The 20,333-nt window shown below is 44.1% G+C and overlaps 1 protein-coding gene across 3 annotated transcripts in view; it reads left to right on the plus strand.

Annotated features, from left to right (window-relative positions):
• The window catches only part of FAM171A2 (family with sequence similarity 171 member A2), a 43,216-nt gene that overhangs the window by 12,305 nt on the left and 10,578 nt on the right, over positions 1 to 20,333 (plus strand). For 2 of the 3 annotated variants that reach the window (XM_040436659.1, XM_040436662.1), the window contains exons 2-3: positions 6,086 to 6,322; positions 11,344 to 11,436. In XM_040436659.1, the coding sequence (XP_040292593.1) occupies positions 6,086 to 6,322; positions 11,344 to 11,436 (330 nt within the window). The remainder of the gene's footprint in view (positions 1 to 6,085; positions 6,323 to 11,343; positions 11,437 to 20,333) is intronic. The other variant, XM_040436660.1, reaches the window with a different exon arrangement.

A 20,333-nucleotide genomic window follows, 5' to 3' on the forward strand; every position in this document is an offset into this window, starting at 1 on the left:
GGAGGTCAGTGCAGCGCGGGACCATGGACGTGTTGTGGAGTGTCCAGAGGCCCCCTGCTGGAAAGGTTACATGGAGTTATAGGATGACATATACAGAGAGGTTATATGGAGTAATAGGAGGAAATATAGGGATTTTTTTTGAGCTAAGGGATAAGATATATGTTGAGGTAATATGGAGTAATGGGAGTAGATAGAAGGAGTGGGATATTTAATTATGGACAAGTGATACTGCAAAATAGCATTGTGAATTATTATATGCTGTACTCTCTCACTTGTAGATTTTCAGCTTGCTGCTTATGGTGATTACTGTGAGTATTGCTTTAGGCCCTTTGAAGGAAATTGTTCGAGTCCAGATGAGTAATATAGACCACCCCTGTAGAATTGTGTTTAGCTAGCCTTACACAGACCACTGCTAGATTATATGGGTAATTTTAACTATTGTGACCATAGACTTGCTTTCAGTATAGTCATATTTATATGTACTGTGTATGTTACTTATTATTTAGAGAGCTGATTAGTTTCTGTGATGTCCCATAGAACAGCAAATGAAACACTTTGATTCTTGTTCTAATGCAGACCTACATGGTCCAGTCTTTATAGACATTTTTTCCTCACTCTGTGGCAGCACAGACACGGCAAGGATTAGAAGAACATGAGAAGAAAGTTAATGAGTTCAGCGTAGACATTATAGTGGCATGCTGGGGAAAGTGAATGAAAGACTTTCTTATTGCTTTTGTTCTTGCTGTCAGTGGTGGTTTACTAGGACGTTATTGGGGCCTCCATCCAAGGACCACAAATTACATTCAACGTCCATCATCTTCTGTTTGGAGCAGACGGCTGTAAATATGTGGTCACACTGGACTATGGGAGATACATTAGCAGTAGAGTTGAGCGGACACCTGGATGTTCGGGTTCGGCCGAACTTGAAAAATAAATTCGGGTTCGGGACCCGAACTTGACCCGGAACCCGAAGTCAATGGGGACCCGACTTTTTGAACACTAAAATGTCTGTAAAAATGTCATGGAAAGAGCTAGAGGACTGATGGCAAATGCTCTGCAAGCAAATGCAGAGTGGATAGGGAAATTAATTAAAAAACATAAAAGACCTTAAAAAAATTAAATTAGGAATGATGTAGGAGGAAGAGGTTGAGGAGGCGGTGAATGGGTGGATGTGGCCGTGTAGGCTCACGTGGCGGTCTAGGTGGAAGCGGCGGCTAGGAGGAATAGGTAGCCAACACAGATGTGTGTTATTTTGCATTTTTACATAGGGGTATCCCCCAAAATATTGGGACATATAAAAAAAATAAAAAAAAGGAATAAGTGCACTTGAGTACAAGGATAGATGGTTGAGGCTGTTAGAACTGTCTATTCTGCACAAGGTACAGACAAGTCCTGAGGGATCCAAGCCTGGTTCATTTTAATGAACGTGAGCTTGTCCACGTTGGCTGTGGACAGGCGGCTGCGTCTGTCTGTAATGACGCCTCCTGCTGTGCTAAATACACGTTCAGAGAGTACACTGGCTGGAGGGCAGGCCAGCACCTCCAAGGCATACAGGGCAAGCTTTGGCCATGTGGACAATTTGGAGACCCAGAAGTTGAATGGGGCAGAACCATCAGTCAGTACGTGTAGGCGTGTGCACAGGTACTGTTCCACCATGTTGTTCAAATGCAAATGCTGCCTCCTGCTAACACGCTCCATATCAGCAGTTGGGGCCGGTTGTTGCGGTGAGGTGACAAAGCTTTTCCACATGTCGGCCATGCTAACCCTGCCTTCTGAGGTGCTGGCGCTGACACAGCTGCGTTGGCGACTTCTTCCTCCTCCCCTGCCTTCGCCTTGTGCTTCCACTTGTCCCCCGGCGTCAGTCGGGAATGCTCTCAGAAGCGCGTCTACCAGCGTGCGCCTGTAGTCGCGCATCTTCCGATCACGCTCCAGTGAGGGAATTAAGGACGGCACATTGTCTTTGTAATGGGGATCCAGCAGGGTGGCCACCCAGTAGTCAGCACATGTTAAAATGTGGGCAACTCTGCTGTCGTTGTGCAGGCACTGCAGCATGTAGTCGCTCATGTGTGCCAGGCTGCCCAGAGGTAAGGACAAGCTGTCCTCTGTTGGAGGCATATCGTCTGCGTCCTCCGTATCCCCCCAGCCACTCACCAGTGATGGGCCCGAGCTGTGTTGGATGCCACCCCACTGTGAACATGCTTCATCCCCATCCTCCTCCTCGTCCTCCAGTAGTGGGCCCTGGCTGGCCAAATTTGTACCTGGCCTCTGCTGTTGCAAAAATCCTCTTTCTGAGCCACTTCTAAAAGACTGGCCTGAAAGTGTTAGAGATGACCCCTCTTCCTCCTCCTCATGCTGTGCCACATCCTCTTCCATCATCGCCCTGTTTTCTCAAGGAGACATAGAAGTAGTATTGTAACGCTGATAACGGCATCATCGTCACTGGCCATGTTGGTGGAGTACTCGAAACAGCGCAACAGGGCACACAGGTCTCGCATGGAGGCCCAGTCATTGGTAGTGAAGTGGTGCTGTTCCACAGTGCGACTGACCCGTGCGTGCTGCAGCTGAAACTCCACTATAGCCTGCTGCTGCTCGCACAGTCTGTCCAGCATATGCAAGGTGGAGTTCCACCTGGTGGGCACGTCGCATATGAAGCGGGGGGCGGGAAGGCCGAAGTTACGCTGTAGAGCAGACAGCCGAGCGGCGGCAGGATGAGAACGCCGGAAGCGCGCACAGACGGCCCGCACTTTACGCAGCAGCTCTGACATGTCGGGGTAGTTATGAATGAATTTCTGCACCACCAAATTTAGCACATGCACCAGGCAAGGGATGTGCGTCAAACCGGCTAGTCCCAGAGCTGCAACGAGATTTCGCCCATTACCGCACACCACCAGGCCAGGCTTGAGGCTCACTGGCAGCAACTGGTCTGTTCTATACCCCGCCACAACTCCTGCGTGGTGTGGGGCCTGTCCCCCAAACACATCAGTTTCAGAACGGCCTGCTGACGTTTACCCCTGGCTGTGCTGAAGTTGGTGGTGAAGGTCTGTCGCTGACCGGATGAGGAGGTGGTAGAAGAGGAGGAGGAAGCCGAGTAGGAAGAGGAGGCAACAGGAGGCAAAGAATGATGCCCTGCGATCCTTGGCGGCGGAAGAACGTGCGCCAAACAGCTCTCCGCCTGGGGCCCAGCCGCCACTACATTTACCCAGTGTGCAGTTAGGGAGATATAGCGTCCCTGGCCGTGCTTACTGGTCCACGTATCTGTGGTTAGGTGGACCTTGCCACAGATGGCGTTGCGCAGTGCACACTTGATTTTATCCGATACTTGGTTGTGCAGGGAGGGCACGGCTCTCCTGGAGAAGTAGTGGCGGCTGGGAACGACGTACTGTGGGACAGCAAGCGACATGAGCTGTTTGAAGCTGTCCGTCTCCACCAGCTTGAATGACAGCATTTCAAAGGCCAGTAGTTTAGAAATGCTGGCATTCAGGGCCAGGGATCGAGGGTGGCTAGGTGGGAATCCAGAAAAGGTGATCTCTGTGCAGCAATAGGACCTGTGGTGACGTCACTTCGGTCATCACATGATCCATCACATGATCTTTTACCATGGTGATGGATCATGTGATGACCGGAATGACGTCACCACAGGTCCTGTTGCTGCACAGAGATCAGAAGAAGACAGAAGGAGATGCCGGGCTACGCGATCAAGTGGACTAAGGTGAGTTAAATTTATTTTTATTTTTTTAACTCCTCCAGTGCTATTTTACTATGCATTCTGTATTCAGAATGCTATTATTTACCCTTATAACATGGTTATAAGGGAAAATAATTCAATCTACAGAACACCGATCCCAAGCCCAAACTTCTGTGAAGAAGTTCGGGTTTGGGTACCAAACATGTGCGATTTTTCTGACACGAGTGCAAAACGCATTACAATGTTTTGCACTCGCTCGGAAAAATCGCGGGTGTTCCCGTAACGCACCCGCACATCTGTGACCACCTCAGTATTTGGATGTGCATATTATATGTTAAACATCAGGGGGCTCCCTTCTAATGAAGTAATTAGAATATCTCACTGAAGCATTTTTGTAACAAAGTAAATTACAAAATTATATTTGAATAACTTTTTTTGGGTGGTACAACCCCTTTAGCTGATTTGTCCCATTCAGTGTGATGGAGTTTGACTTACTCAGATGTTGTCACTTCTTTCTTTCAAATTGATAACATGAGATCTAGTGATGAGTGGGAGGTGCCATATTCGACTTCGCGATATTTCGATTGAATATTCGTCTTATATTCGTCGAAATCGAATATTCATCATTATTCTATTTATTGCGAATAATATGCGATTAAATTATTTGCTTATTGCGATTTTCTTTTAACTGTATAAGGCAACTTTCCTATTGGTTGGCTATGGCTATGGCTAATATGTGTATTTTACGAATATTCGCTATATTGCTATAACTTCGTTTTTTTTGAAGTTATAGCAATATAGCGAATATTCGTAAAATACACATCTTTTTTTTATAGTCTAAGTTTTTTGTCTCTTCTAAACTTCAGTTTTGGAAAAAATGTACACTATTAAAAAAAAATACTATAGCACAATATTAGCTAAATTACAGTCTATATGTGTATTTTCCGAATATTCGCTATATTGCTATATATTCTTGTTTTAGAATATGCCGAATATAAGGATATAAGAATATAAGATAAGGAGCAGGAAGGAAGTGTTTAACAAACGAATGAGAGATGAGTGAAATCCCCGATATGAGATCATGAAATCAACTTTTTCTGTAGAAACCATCAAGACAACCAAGGGGGGGTGGGGAGGGAAGGGGGTGGGTTATAACTTGCCTTTATATATGTATGACATGAGAAAAGAAACAGGATAAGGATAGATTCCTGATGATTAATGATAATTACGTAACAAATGCTTGTGCATATTTAGGAGATATCATTGTTTATGTTTTTTGATTCTTGTCTATTTTCATGTTCTCTTGAATTTTTATATGTTGTAAGGGAAAAATAAAAATATTCTAAATTAAAAAAAGAATATGACGAATATGCCGAATATTCTGAAAAACTAAGTTATAGCAATATAGCGAATATATTCGTTATTTAGAATATTCAGTTTATTTTTTTTTATGTGTACTGTTATTCCACTTTGGCATACTGCTCCCCGACAAGCGTCACCGTCATCATGGAAACGCCTGTAGGTTAGAATATACCATTGGATCTGAGTTTTCACGATCTCAGGGTAAACTTAGATCCAATGGTATTTTCAAAACCACAGGCGTTCCCATGGTGACAGGGACGCTTGTCAAGGAGGAGTATGCGAACAACTGTACAGATAGGAAAAAAATGTGAATATTCTAAATAACGAATATATTCACTATATTGCTATATATTTCTTTTTTAGAATATTCGTCATTTTTTTTCCATATGAAAACATGATTCCTTCCTGCTTAAGTTGCTTGTGGACCAATGACTCATTGACCCACAAGAAAGAAGCAGGGAGGAATCATGTTTTCAGATGTTAAAAAATGCTGAATATTCGAAATAGCGAATATATAGCACTATATTCGAAATATTCGCGAATTAGCAAAGTTGCGATATTCGCGATTAATATTCGCTATTCGAATATTCGTGCTTAACACTAATCCTTGTGTCTGTGAAAGCCTCATGAAACTAATTCAATAAATAATAACAGGACAAAGCAGAAGTAGTAAAATTCCTTTAGAATTGTTCATAATGCCCACATCAAAAAAGGTCAGGGATTGATCATAAAGTTAGGAATCTGGGGTCTGAAACTGATATATAATAGTACACCAATATTCCCCAGCATCATGAGCGTGCTTTGCTACCTCATGTGCATGCTACAATGTGGGGCCACAGATATTGCACCCAAGAGCTGACAGTTGCAACCTCTGCTCTACATTTAGAAAAATGTGATTGAAATATCCATCTGTCTTCTGATACCAGTTTCTGCATTATGCTATGTGTCCTCATTATTGGTCTTTCATTTTACAATTCTCATAATATACAACATGCTTTTCTTGGTGTAAACAACTGTGCCCCTATGTGTCTTTGGCAGAAATCAACCTAAAAGTTCAAGTATACGAAAATGGAGACCTGTCGCCCCTGGCCTCGGCTGTGGTGGACATATTCGGGAATCAGAGTGGCCTGGCTTCTGGAGTCACCGATCAGGATGGCGTGGCCATGCTGGGCATCAGCTACAGACTGGGGACTTGGGTTCTTGTTACTGCTAGCAAAAGAGGCTACGTGACCAACTCTGTGCCCTGGCGGGTGGATAGACTTCCACGTAAGGATTGTGAGACATGCCATATGTATGTGTATATCTGTGTGTTGTGTCTGGTTCTCGGTTATGTGCTCCAATGGAAATTCTTTGGGTAATATATCACTGGGTCACTGATGAAGTAAATCCTTTGCAGATTACTGTAAGCTGGTACCTGCTTGGGTTCAGCATGGTAAATGTCGGGATCACTCTTCATTGTCCCATTTTTTGAGAAGATTATTTTATTAATGATTTATCTTAGATCATAAAGTAGGCGATAAGGGTGATCCAGTTACAATTAAGCGTTTGGAGAGGGCACTTGTGGTTATGATTTATTTGAAGCCAATGTTTCATCAGTCATAGAACACCTTCAAAAAGTGGGATCAGCCTCAGTCATCCCCAAGAGCTCCACCTAAGGGACTATGACTAGTTATTAAAAGTAGATTCAAGAGTTTATGCTGATTAATTTCATAATAATACATGAATAGGGGATCTCTTGTTTCTGACTTGATGAAGTATATTAGTCTAGTTGTATGCAGCCACTACTAGAAGAAGCGTATCGACTGAGAAGCTATCTTTGACCTTAATGGGAGCTGTATAAAGCAGTGTGCAGCACAGTGAGCTCTATTGCCATCTGCAGGTACCGGTGAAGTCATACGTTTACATATACCTTAGCCAGATTCATTCAAAATCAGTTTTTCAATTTAATCCTAGTACACCTTCCGTCTCTTAGGTCAGTAAAGGCGGTCATACACATTCAATAGCTGTTGGCTGAACTCTCTCCCGACTTTGTCTTGGCTGAACATGTACAGTATGTTTATTGAGTAGGGAGAGTGAAGAAAGCCATTGACAGACACTTCTGGCCGCAGCCTATCTCCCGGAAGAACAAAAGGATCAGACGAAAATATTCACTTCACCCTATCCTTTTCTCCTCTGACATCATCTGTTGGGGGAGAGTTGGGAGCTTCCCACACACATCAGACTTTGGCTGAACTTTCCAGGTTCAGCTGACAATACCCTAATGTGTATGGGGTCCTGTAGAATCACTACTATATTACAACAAGAATGTGAAATGTGAGAATAGTACTAGAGATACATAATTTATTTCAGATCATTTCTTTCATCACATTTCCCAAAAGTTTACATACACTTGGTTATCATTTGTTAGCATTGCTTTTAAATTGTTTTACATGGGTCAGATGTTTTGGGTAGCCTTCTACAAGCTTTTCTCAGTAAGTTGATGATATTTTATCTGATCCCTCCTGAAATAACTGGTGTAACTGAGTCAGGTTTGTAGTCCTCCTTGATCACACATGTTTTTTCATTTCTCGCTACTGTACTGTTGCGCTGCCAAATTAGAATCCCCTCTCCCCTGTAGAATGACACCACTACGTAGGCTACCCACCACGGCCTGTATCAAGAACCCCCACTGCAATAATCTATCACAGTGACAACCTGCGAGCTAGAATCCTCAGGCGGGTTATAACTGTACAGATTAAGGATGTGCAGTGCTGGTTAGTCGACTAACCTGCAGTACACTGTGTTGTGATTGTCCAGTATCCAACCTCCAGGTTCTTGTTTTGTTCCCTAGATCATTCAGCCAAGTAGATCCAGGGATCGTGACCACAATGGTGGGTAGCTTATATAGTTGGGTCATTCTACTGGGGGTGTTCCAATTTGGCAGCGCAACAGTGGATTTATGATTGCTTATTTTCATACCTTGCAGTGTACGGGTATCGTTTTGTACTGTCTGCAGTAGTGGGTGTAAGTAATTGAAAGCTATATCCTGCTACCCCATTGGTATTATTGCTTATACATATCATCTTTTTGTTGATGCTTGGTTTATATACTCTTATGATAATGTGCTTTTTTAGCTCTGCCCATACATTGTCTATGGGATTGAGGTCAGGGCTTTGTGATGGCCACTACGTTACTTTTACTTAGCTGCCCATTTTTCCACAAGTTTGGAAGTATGCTTGCTGTAATTTTCCATTTAGAAGACCCATTTGCTTGCAACCTTTAAATTCCTGGCTGACGTCTTGAGATGTTACTTCAATATCTCAAAATAATTTTCCTTCCTCATAATGCCATCTATTATGTGATGTGCACCAGTCTCTCCTGCAGTACAGCACCCCACACAATGATGCTGTGACCCTGCGGTTCACAATTGTAATGGTAATGTGTGGTTTGCAAGACTTCCGCTTTTTCCTCCATACATAACAATAGTCATTACGGCCAAACGGTTCCATTATTGTTTCATACCAAGATCTTTGTCACGATGTGCAGTTGCAAACTGTAACCTGGCTTTTTTGTGGTGGTTTTTGAGCAGTGACTTCTTCTTCTTTCTTCATGTCGATATAGGGCACATTTCACTGTTGATGTAGATACTTTTGTACCCCTATTCTCCAGCATATTCACAAAGTCATTTGCTGTTGTTTTTGGATTGATGTATATTTTTCACACCAAAGTACCTTCATCTCTAGGAAACGGGGCGCTTTTGCTTCCTGAACGGTATGATGGCTGCACAATTTCATGGTGTTTAAACTTGTATATTATCAATTGAACAGACAAACTTGTTACTTAGGCATTTGGAACTTACTCTCAAGGATGAACAGTCTTGTAATGATCTACAATTCTTTTTCTAATGTCTTGGCTGATTTCTTTAGAATTTTCCATGATGCAAAGTAAAGAGTCAAGTGGGCGTTGAAGTAGGCCTTAAAATACAACAACAGGTAGACCTCAAATGATGCGAATTAGCCTACCAGAAGCTTCTGGAGCTATGGCATCATTTTCTAGAATTTTCCAAACTATTTAAAGGCATAGTCAACTTGGTGTATGTGAACTTCTGAGCCACTGGGAATGTGATGAAATACATACAAGCTGAAATAAATCATTGTCTCTAGTATTATTCTGACATTTCACATTCTTGAAATATAGTAGTTATCCTAAATGAATTAAGAAAGGTAATGTGTACCAGGATTAAGTGTCAGGAATTGTGAAAAACAGTTCTAATGAATGTGGCTATAGTGTATGAAACATACGACTTCACCTGTAGCTTCTATAGTAGTGTAAAAGCTAGTATATGAGGGCGTACAATGTCTGACTCCATTGCACCATGAGCTCCATTGCATAGCATATAGAGATAATGACGGTTTCTTTACAGTAGGACAAGGCCATTAATATTTGTGTCATTTGTAGATTTACGCTTTTGGTGGAAAAGTTAAGAAGACAGGCCTTGACAGTAATAAAATGTATCCTAACTCTCCCTAGACAGACACTTTACCCTAGTGAGTCTCTTAGGCTCTTACTTTCTTCACTGGCTCATAAAGCTGTCCTCTGAACTGACCTCTGTGACCCTTTTAGTTCTTGAATACTTTCTTCAGGATCCTGGGTGGACTGGGGGCCTGGCATCTGCTGTTATTTTCATACTGGAAAACTTATTTTGCCACCTGTCCACACTGGTCAGATATAGTGGAATTCCTGGCAAGCTCATTCACAGCTGTGCCTGGGAGTGGTCACAGTGCTGACTTATGCACTACTTGCCTTTAATATACTTTAGCCTTAATGTAGATGTGGCAAGTACTGTGGAGACAGCGTGAGCTAAAATAATGTTTAGCGCCTCACTTCGCTGGGGTTTATTGTGCCTCATGCTTCTCAGTCGTTCATTGGTTGTATACATGTGTCAGCTACCAGTACGCTATTTTATTCATAACAGAGCACATGCTAAAATCATAGGACCCTTGCTACTTTATTCCAAACAGCAGAAAAGACGCCGGCAGCACCTAACCTCGTTCAGGAGCTCACATTCTGGGATTAGTGGTTCCACAATTTGTATTCAATGTGAAAAAAGGAGAAACTTCTAAATAGTCCATATGTAGAAAAACACCAGTACTTCAAATTCCAATCTTTATTTGCTTCACAGTAGGTTTACACGGATGGGTGAAGACACATCGATTGGCCTGGAGAAGGCGTGTGTGTGTACGCAAAACGGTTGTAGACCGATCCATATGTCTTCACTCACCTTCTGTCAAGCAAATAAAGGCCGCAATTTGAAGTATTGGCGGTTTTTCTACATATAGAACATTGCTCTTTATATCCACATTTTTTTGCCATATGAGACTTTTTGGACATCCTTTATGTTGAGTATTGTCTCTATACCATTGTTTGCTGCTTTCTCTTCCTCTCCCGGTCTTGCAGGATGTATCTTGTTTCCTGTCTCTTATCCAAGGTCACAAAAAGAAAAAAAAAACATACAATTTCTGACACAATTTTCTTTCATCCATCTCCTGGTGTTTTCCTTCTCCTCCAAAAAAAAATCCTCCTCTTTATATGACTTTTTACATATTTCCCATCTTCCTAAACATCTTGCAATAATAAGCTACTTGGCTGAAAGTTCCTCCAATTAGATGCCTAAAACCCAATGTACAGATTCCATAGAGAAACATTAGTTACAAAGTGAAGAGCTCGGTCACTTTTAGCATGGCATTGTCACTTGTCTGACCACAAGGCACTATTTGACGATGTGACAACACCTGTTGAGGCAAAAAATCTAACAGAATGAGACCACCACAAGCAGAAATCTTGTGTGCTTAGAGAGGCTCAAAGTAAGCTGCATGGATTGGCTTTCCATGACAGCTCCACTTGCTCACCATATGGAAGTAGGAGTAGTATCAAGCATACCACCATTGCCTCAGTGGAAACCCATTTATGAATCTGGGTCTGCCAGGTGAACACTTCCTTGGTTTAATTGAGAGGAAAAAATAATATATGTTATACGTATGTTTTAACTTTGAGGTAAAACCTTAAGAAAAATGTCCTATTTCTGCATGATGATGTCTCCTGTGTGAAAAGTAAGGTCCATAAAATGACTTGTTGGGTTTGAAGCACTTGACTGGTCAGAACAGATTTTAGCCTTACAGACCAGTATGAACCCCAATGGAGAGTAAACATCTCTAGGCTAAACCCTAAGATAAGTTCCTCTTTACCCATTACATGGAGCCATCTAGACTCATCCATTTCTTTACTTCTCTTGCTCACTTAATATGTTTTTATTGCAGTGTACGCCTCTGTTAGCCTGTACTTGGTTCCTGAGCGACCGGCCACACTCATCCTCTATGAAGATGTTGTGCAAATTCTGCTGGGATCACCAGGTACTACATCTTGCATATCAGTAATCTATAATAATAAACTCCGTGTGTGTGTGTGTGTGTGTGTGTGTGTGTGTGTAACCAGTTTTGCACTGGGCATGCGCAGCAGGGCGTCCAATGAGGATACAGCGCTCCATAACTGTTTAACCCCTTCCATGCCGCCAGGGGCGTCGCTAGGCACCTAGATCCGGCAAGCATTTTGCCCCGAACCTCTGGCCAGCACTTTCTCCATTGCTCTGCACTGAGCCACCAGCTAGGCAGCTCCGTATGAGTTTAGCAAGAGACACACTAAACATATAATTAGCAGCTCCATTTACTGCCAGTCTAGTGTAGGTGAATGAGCCAGCAGCCCCGCACTGGTGGCTCAGTATGGGTCTATGAAGAACGTCCTGTAGTTATCCTGGGCCCTTAGGCTACTTTCACACTAGCGGCAGGACAGATCCGACAGGCTGTTCACCCTGTCGGATCCGTCCTGCCGCTATTTCGCCGTGCCACCAGACTGCCGCTCCGTCCCCATTAACCATAATGGGGACGGGGGTGGAGCCCCGGCGCAGCGCGGCAGTGCACGGCGAGAGGCAGCCGGACTAAAAGTACTGCATGTCCGACTTTTAGTCCGGCGGCCTCTCACCGCGCACTGCCATGCTGCGCTGGAGCTCCGCCCCCATCCCTATTATAGTCGATGGGGACATAGCGGCAATCCGGCGGCACGGCGAAATAGCAGCAGGACGGATCCAACAGGGTGAACAGCCTGTCGGGTCCGTCCTACTGCTAGTGTGAAAGTAGCCTTAAGCAGCTGAGCACCGCATCCCAGACAGGACAAGCAGATTACAGAGCTGCTGTGTCCTGTCCTCACCAGTGCTGGTACCAGTAAAAGGGATGTGTAAATTGCCTCTTCCAGCCCAGCAGCAACCAGTGCCAGTGTGAAGGAGCACAAAGAAGTGCAAGCAATGCAGGGAAGCTACATGTAAGTCCACTTTCATCCATGTCTGTTTATGCGCCCATCAGTGTGTTACACTATAAACTGCTTCTAGGAGCTGTGCATATATACTGTATACTGTGGGTGGAGGAGCTGTGCACATATACGGTATACTGTGGGTGGAGGAGCTGTGCATATACTGTGGGTGGAGGAGCTGTGCAGATACTGTATACTGTGGGTGGAGGAGCTGGGCAGATACTGTATACTGTGGGTGGAGGAGCTGTGCAGATACTGTATACTGTTGGTGGAGGAGCTGTGCAGATACTGTATACTGTAGGTGGAGGAGCTGTTCAAATACTGTATACTGTGGGTGGAGGAGCTGTGCAAATACTGTATACTGTGGGTGGGAGAGCTTTGCAGATACTGTAAACTGTGGGTGGGGGAGCTGTGCATATACTGTATACTGTGGGTGGAGGAGCTATGGATATACAGTACAGACCAAAAGTTTGGACACACCTTCTCATTCAAAGAGTTTTCTTTATTTTCATGACTATGAAGGCATCAAAACTATGAATTAACACATGTTGAATTATATACATAACAAACAAGTGTGAAACAACTGAAAATATGTCATATTCTAGGTTCTTCAAAGTAGCCACCTTTTGCTTTGATTACTGCTTTGCACACTCTTGGCATTCTCTTGATGAGCTTCAAGAGGTAGTCCCCTGAAATGGTTTTCACTTCACAGGTGTGCCATGTCAGGTTTAATAAGTGGGATTTCTTGCCCTATAAATGGGGTTGGGACCATCAGTTGCGTTGAGGAGAAGTCAGGTGGATACACAGCTGAAAGTCCTACTGAATAGACTGTTAGAATTTGTATTATGGCAAGAAAAAAGCAGCTAACAGTCTACTCAGTAGGACTATCAGCTATGTATCCACCTGACTTCTCCTCAACGCAACTGATGGTCCCAACCCCATTTATAAGGCAAGAAATCCCACTTATTAAACCTGACATGGCACACCTGTGAAGTGAAAACCATTTCAGGGGACTACCTCCTTGAAGCTCATCAAGAGAATGCCAAGAGTGTGCAAAGCAGTAATCAAAGCAAAAGGTGGCTACTTTGAAGAACCTAGAATATGACATATTTTCAGTTGTTTCACACTTGTTTGTTACGTATATAATTCAACATGTGTTAATTCATAGTTTTGATGCCTTCAGTGTGAATGTACAATTTTCATAGTCATGAAAATAAAGAAAACTCTTTGAATGAGAAGGTGTGTCCAAACTTTTGGTCTGTACTGTACGGTATACTGTAGGTGGAGGAGCTGTGCATTTATACTGTGGGTGGGAGAGCTGTTTATATACTGTGGGTAGGGGGCGCCGAGCATATAGAGTGGAGGAGCTCAGTTTTGAGGGGGGGAGGCTTGGGGTAGACATGCCTTGGGCTCATGCCCCTGATGTTTTAAGACCCTAGCAACACCCCTGCATGCTGCAGTCCTTAGGGACCCCTGTCTGGAAGGGGCTGACCATCAGGCCGCTGCTCTGCCCTAGCAGCGGCCCGATGCTTGAAGGGTTAAGCTCCCTCCCTTCCCACTGTGTGCAGCTGCCGCTGGCCACCAGTGAGAACAGAGAGGAGTAGAAGGGAGGGACTGTGGCCAATGCGCCACCAATGAATATAGTTAATGCTTGAATACAGACGTAGCCTACGTGTGCCGGCCATATCCCATACCCAGCCCCCGGCCTCTATGTCGCTGCGATCCGCTGCAATTAACCCCTCAGGTCCTGAGGGGTTAATTGCGGCAGATCGCAGCGCGCAGTCATAGACGCCAGGTATGGGATATGGCTGGCACACTCAGGCTATGTTTGTATTCAAGCATTAACTATATTCATTGGTGGCGCAGTGGCCACAGTCCCTCCCTTCTACTCCCCCTCTTTTCAGTATTATATTAAAAGTTTAACCCCTCCCCCAAAATATAGAAAATAATATATTGCGATATATATCGTTATCGCACATGCTTCAAATTATATTGCGATATAGATTTTAGGCCATATCGCCCAGCCCTGAGTTCAATACACTATATAGTGTACTGCAGTGTATTGTAAGCCATCAGACCCACTGGATCTTCAAGAACCAAGTGGGTCTGGGTCCAAATTTTTTTTTTTAAAAAAGTGAAAAAAAAAGTAAAAAAAGAAAATATAAATTAAAAAACCTTCCTATATACACACATAGTTGGTTAAAAATGTAAAAAATGACTTCCGGTTCCGGCGCGGGCATGTAGAGACGCGTGTGACAGTCGCTCTGCTGCACCGCCGAATAATATCTGCTTGTCCTGCTTCTCTGAGCACAGCTGGAGTGTCATCACTGTTACAGTGTAGAGTAGGAGCCTTGTATGGAGCGTTATCTTTTGAGAAGCGGGCAGAAAACTACGACCCAGGCAGCTGCTGATACCGCAAGTAAAGACGGGCCCTGTCCTATGATGGCGCCTTTTCCTCCTCCCTCGCCAAAGCATGCGTCAGCAGATGAGCAGGATGCCCCGGCTATTAACACACAGCTGGACTTATTTGAAACGTCGGGCAAAACGATGGATGTTAAGACACTGGCCATTGAAGTGGCGAAACAGTTGGCGCCTGATATTATAGCCTCTTTGTCCACAACCCTGCATGCGGCGCTTAACAAACTACAAGAGGAGGTGGAGTTGCAGGATCACAGAGTGTCTGAAGTGGAGCAGCGGGTGGCCTGCATTGAGGAGGAGGCTACTGACACAACGCAGAAAATGCGGGAATTATTTCAACTGGCTGAGAAGCTTAATGATCGGGTCGAGGACCTGGAAAACCGGTCCCGGCGAAGTAATTTACGTTTGGTGGGCATACCTGAGTCGGTGTTGGCAGCGGAATTGCGCCATGTGTTTGAAGTGGTCCTGCCGCAGGCCCTGGGTCTTCAGGGAGGAAGAAGGAAAGTGGAGAGAGCTCACAGAGTGGGGCCCTGGAGAGATCAGAAAACATCTAATAACGGCAGAGCGGATCAGAGACCGAGGCAAGCGATCTGTAAGTACCTGGATTACTCTGATAAGGAGGACATTTTGCGGGCTTACCGTGCAAGAAGGGAGCCGCTGATTCTGAACGGTGTTAAGGTTCTGCTATTTGCTGATTATTCGGCGGAAGTAGCGCGGAAACGGAGAGCTTTCGGGACAGTCTGCACTACCCTCTTTAAGGCTGGAAACAGGTTTCAGCTGGCATACTCTGCGATATTGAGGATACAGCTGCCAGATGGAGGTTCCAAGCATTTCACCGATCATATGGAGGCGGAAGAGTTCGTGAGGCTTCAGATGGGTAACAGACAGGAGTCTGTGGAAGGGGAGGAGAATCGAAGAGGAGCTGAAGCAAGAGATGGTGGCAATGAATGGAATAGGGCGTCTCAGAACTCTTTATCTTTTCCGCAGAGGATGTCCAAATTCCAAAAGTCTTCGGGATCCAAATTTCTGAGAAAAACAGGAGGACTGTGATTTCTATGTCAGGTGTAGTCATGGTTCATTAGATCATTAGATCTGTCCTGATAATGTTATGTTACTACAGTCTATTATGAAGGTTTGCAGGGACATTACGTGATTCCTGGGGACTATATGCTATATAAACCTAATTGGTGGTGTTGGGACGCGTCTATTGCCTGAAAAAAGGAAGTTCTTAACCAAATTGTGGTGTTACATGACTGGTTAGGGAAACTTTTTTTGTTAGAGTTAACGATTTCCATCGGTCATGATATTATTATGGCTGGGTTTTTTCTTCATAGTTTTTTATTTTTATTGTGGGGCATCATACAAGCGATTAATGTGTAATGATAACCAGAGTGCTGTCGGGCTGGGAGGCAGTGCTTTGATAGGTACAACTTATGCAACGACGGAAAGGTGGGGAGGGGTTTTCTGTCGACAGGTGGGTCTTAGGCTGCAGATAAATTCATGAGAATAATCTCATGGAACGTGAAAGGTCTGAGGTCTCCCAACAAACGCATGAAGGTCCTGAGACATTTACGTAGGTTGAAGGCGGATATTGCCTTGTTGCAGGAGACACACCTGTCGACAGCGGACTTTTAAAGGATGAAGAAGTTGTGGGTGGGAAAAGTGTATGGGTCCGCAGCTGTAAATAGGAAGGCAGGAGTCTTGGTTCTTATAGGTCGCCATGTATCCCATACTGTTCATGTAGAAGAGGCAGACGATGAGGGGAGGATGTTACATCTTCACATCTCAGGTCCTTTTGGCGACTTCAGTCTATATAATCTATACGCCCCAAATCAAGGGCAAAAAGCTTTCTTTGACTTAATGGGAGCCAGAATTTTGCAGGATACGCATAGTGCAAAAATAGTGGGGGGGGGGGGGGGATTTTAACGCAGTGATGAATCATAATGAGGATAGGAAGGCAGCTGGGGGGAGTTGTCATCAATACTCCCTGGGAGGCTTTGCCGAGTCGTTGTCTCTCAGGGACGTCTGGAGGTACTCCTAACCCTCAGGGGAGGGAATTTACCCACTACTCGCATGCGCACAAAAGTTGGTCTAGGATTGATTATCTATTCTTGTCCTCAACATTAGTGCATAGAGTGGCGGACATTATCATAGGTGACATGGTAATCTCTGATTACTCTCCAATTATTATGGATATTAGAGAAAAATATACTGGGGGAAGTGATTTCATCTGGCGGTTTCCCAATTATCTGGTAAAGGATGAGGAGTTTGTGAAATTAATGAGGGGGTGGTGGATGGAATTCGTGGAGGACAATAGGGAGCATGTAAATGGTCCGGTATTATTTTGGGAAACGCGGAAGGTGGTCTTGAGAGGTAGGTTGTTAGCCTATGTCACCGCTATTAAGAAGGTTGCGAGGACACAATATGATAAAGCAAGCGTATGTTTACGAGATGCATACAGTAACTTTCTCTTAACTCAGACCCAGACTGCCAAGGATCGCTGGGTCTCAGCTAAGAGAGACTTTGAAGCTTGGGCAGAGAAAGTAGAGGTGTCAAAAAAGTCTCAATTGGAGGCTAGTTTGCACAGGTTTGGCAATAAATCTGGGAAGCTGTTGGCCTCATTGGCCAAAGGAAGGCGCTCAGTAAACCATATCCAGGGGGTAAGAAATAGGGATGGGACCAGGGAGCACAGACCAAAGCAGATTAACAAGTTATTTGGATGTTTTATGAAAGAGTTTTATCAGAATGTGGGGGATAGGGTGGAGGAGGGGAAGGCCTTTTTGGAAAGGATATCTCTGCCAAGGCTGACAGATGAGCAACTGGAGGTCTTGAACACTCCCTTGACGGCAGTGGAAATACAAGCTACTATTAAATCTTTTCCTTCGGGGAAAGCACCAGGCCCAGATGGGTTTAAGTTATGGATACTCAGGTAGTTCCGTACTTGACATCGCTTTATTCCCATTTAGTTGAGGGGGGGGGTAGTGCCGGAGAATATGAATACGGCCCACATAATATTACTGCATAAATCTGGAAAAGACCCGGAGAGTATGACGTCGTATAGGCCAATATCCTTAATAAATCATGATCTTAAAATTCTGTCGAAACTACTTGCTAATAGGCTAGCAGGGGTCCTCCCGTTCTTGATATCTCCTGCGCAGGTAGGGTTTGTTAAGGGTAGGGCGGCCGTCACCAACTTAAGGAAAGTGTTGCTGGCTCAATCAGTGGCAGGAAAGGCGGAGTATCTTGGGCGGGACCCAGCCATTCTTACTTTGGATGCAGAAAAAGCTTTTGATAGTATCAATTGGAAATGGCTGGGTCTCGCCCTAGATTCAGTAGGCGTAAGGGGAATGTTTCGCACGCTTTTAGATAGGTTGTACTTAGGACCTAGGGCGAGGGTATGTACTGGAGGGTATCTGTCGGATTCGTTTCAGTTACAGAGAGGAACCAGACAGGGCTGCCCTTTATCTCCCCTCTTGTTTGATCTGGCGATAGAGCCACTATCGAGATGGCTGAACTCAGAGGAATTGTTTGAGGGTTTGAGGGTGGGTAGACGGCAGATGCGTTCGGCCTTGTTTGCCGATGACATTTTGCTTTTTCTGTCTGATCCTGTTAGGGATATTGGGAGGGTTATCGATGCGCTGGAGGAATTTGGCTCTCTTTCCGGGTTAAAAATTAATAAAGCAAAGAGCGAGTTCCTGTTTTTGAAGGGCGGGGGGAGGCGGGGGGGGGGGGGGGTGACTTGAGAGGTATACCAATTGCACGTTCCCATATAACTTATTTGGGTATTAAGGTGGGGGCCACTCCCGAGTCCATATATAGACTAAATTATGACCCATTAATACATAAAATAGTTAAAGATTTACAAAGATGGCATGATCTCCCGTTGTCGTTACTGGGGCGAAATCATTTAATCAAGATGATGTCGGTTTCTAAGCTGCTGTATCCCATGCAGACTATCCCTATTCTGTTAAAACATAAGGATATATCAAGAATTATAAAAGCGTTTAAGAATTTCTTATGGCATGGCAAGAGGCCGCGGATTCCAATGAGTTCCTTGACGAAGGAGATTGAACAGGGAGGGATTGCCTTTCCTGATATTAGGAGATACAATTTGGCTTGCATGGCGAGGCATATTAGTGACTGGATAAATGGGTCTGATTTTTATTCTGCATTATCGTTGGAGAGGGAATTCTGTGCTCCCTGGTCTCTGGTGACGTTGTTGCATGCGAGGTTACCGGTGATTCCGGGGTGGATAAAACAGTCTTTACTATTTAAAGATACGATAGCCACATGGAGGACTCTCCGGAAAAAATATTGGTTATCCTATAGGATTTCCAAACACCTTCCCCTATGGAATAATCCGGAATTCATACAAGGAAAGGAGAATAAATTATTTGAGGAATGGAGGAGAAAAGGGATTGTAACTGTAAAACATCTATTGCATGACACTGAATCTCGATGGTTAACATGTGTAGAGTTGATTGCAAAGTTCTCACTATCACCTTTTCAAACCATTCAATGGTCCCAGGTAAGGGAAGCGGTGATAAATCAGTTAGGTTTGGTACAGAAGGAGTGTCATAGGAACATTTTGGATAAAATCCTAGATCTGGGAGGAGGGAAGGTCTCGATTTCCACAATTTATGCTGACATGAGGAAGGAAGAAGGGGTCGTAGATAGCAGTATAAGGTTTGGGAAATGGGCTGAGCAACTAGAGGATATAGAGGTGGCACAAAAGATATTGAAAGGCTGGGAAGTGGTTAGGAGACATGTGATTAACGAGTCATGGAGGGATACGCAGTTTAGGCTAATGTATCGCGCTATCTATGGCTTTAATATTCCCCCTCATCCAGCAAAACCGGATAGGATAACTAATTGCCCGAAGTGTGGAGTTGGTTTTACAGATCTATTTCATGGAATTTGGACGTGCTCACAAAGTAAGAAGGTATGGGAGGAGGTAGGGAATTTAGTTAAGGGAATCTGGGGAAGAGAGTTTCCATTATCCCCCCCAATTATATTTGTTTCATTATGAGGAGGGAGGGGGTGGCCAAAGGGGATTACCTTGTTTGTTTCACACGATATGCATGGTGGTTAAGCGGAGTATTTTACAAACATGGCTGCAAGCTGACGCACCGGGGGTACAAAGTATAATAGAACAGTTAAAAAGGGTGTTTTATTTGGAAAGATTGAATTCCCTAGCAGGAAAAGAGCGACAGGCAAAGGGATTATTCCAGAAATGGAAACCATTTATTGCCCACTGTATGTCCGATGAGGAGATCAGGTTAATAATGAGCCCGTTTACACTGACGGAATGGTACCTTGTGGGTCAACTGAAGGGGACCCTAGGTCGTCTATTGCTCCAATCTGCCAATACGTCTTAGATTCATGAAAATGAGATAAGTATGTGTCATCACTATTGATTGCTTGTACTGATTATATCACGTACATAACTTTTGAATGCCCCAATGTATGTTGTTCAATGTTTTGTGTCCAGGACTAAATTTCTGGATATATTGTTTGTCTTGTTGATAAA

This window comes from Bufo bufo, chromosome 6 (assembly GCF_905171765.1).
Source record: "Bufo bufo chromosome 6, aBufBuf1.1, whole genome shotgun sequence".
Classification (NCBI taxonomy): domain Eukaryota; kingdom Metazoa; phylum Chordata; class Amphibia; order Anura; family Bufonidae; genus Bufo; species Bufo bufo.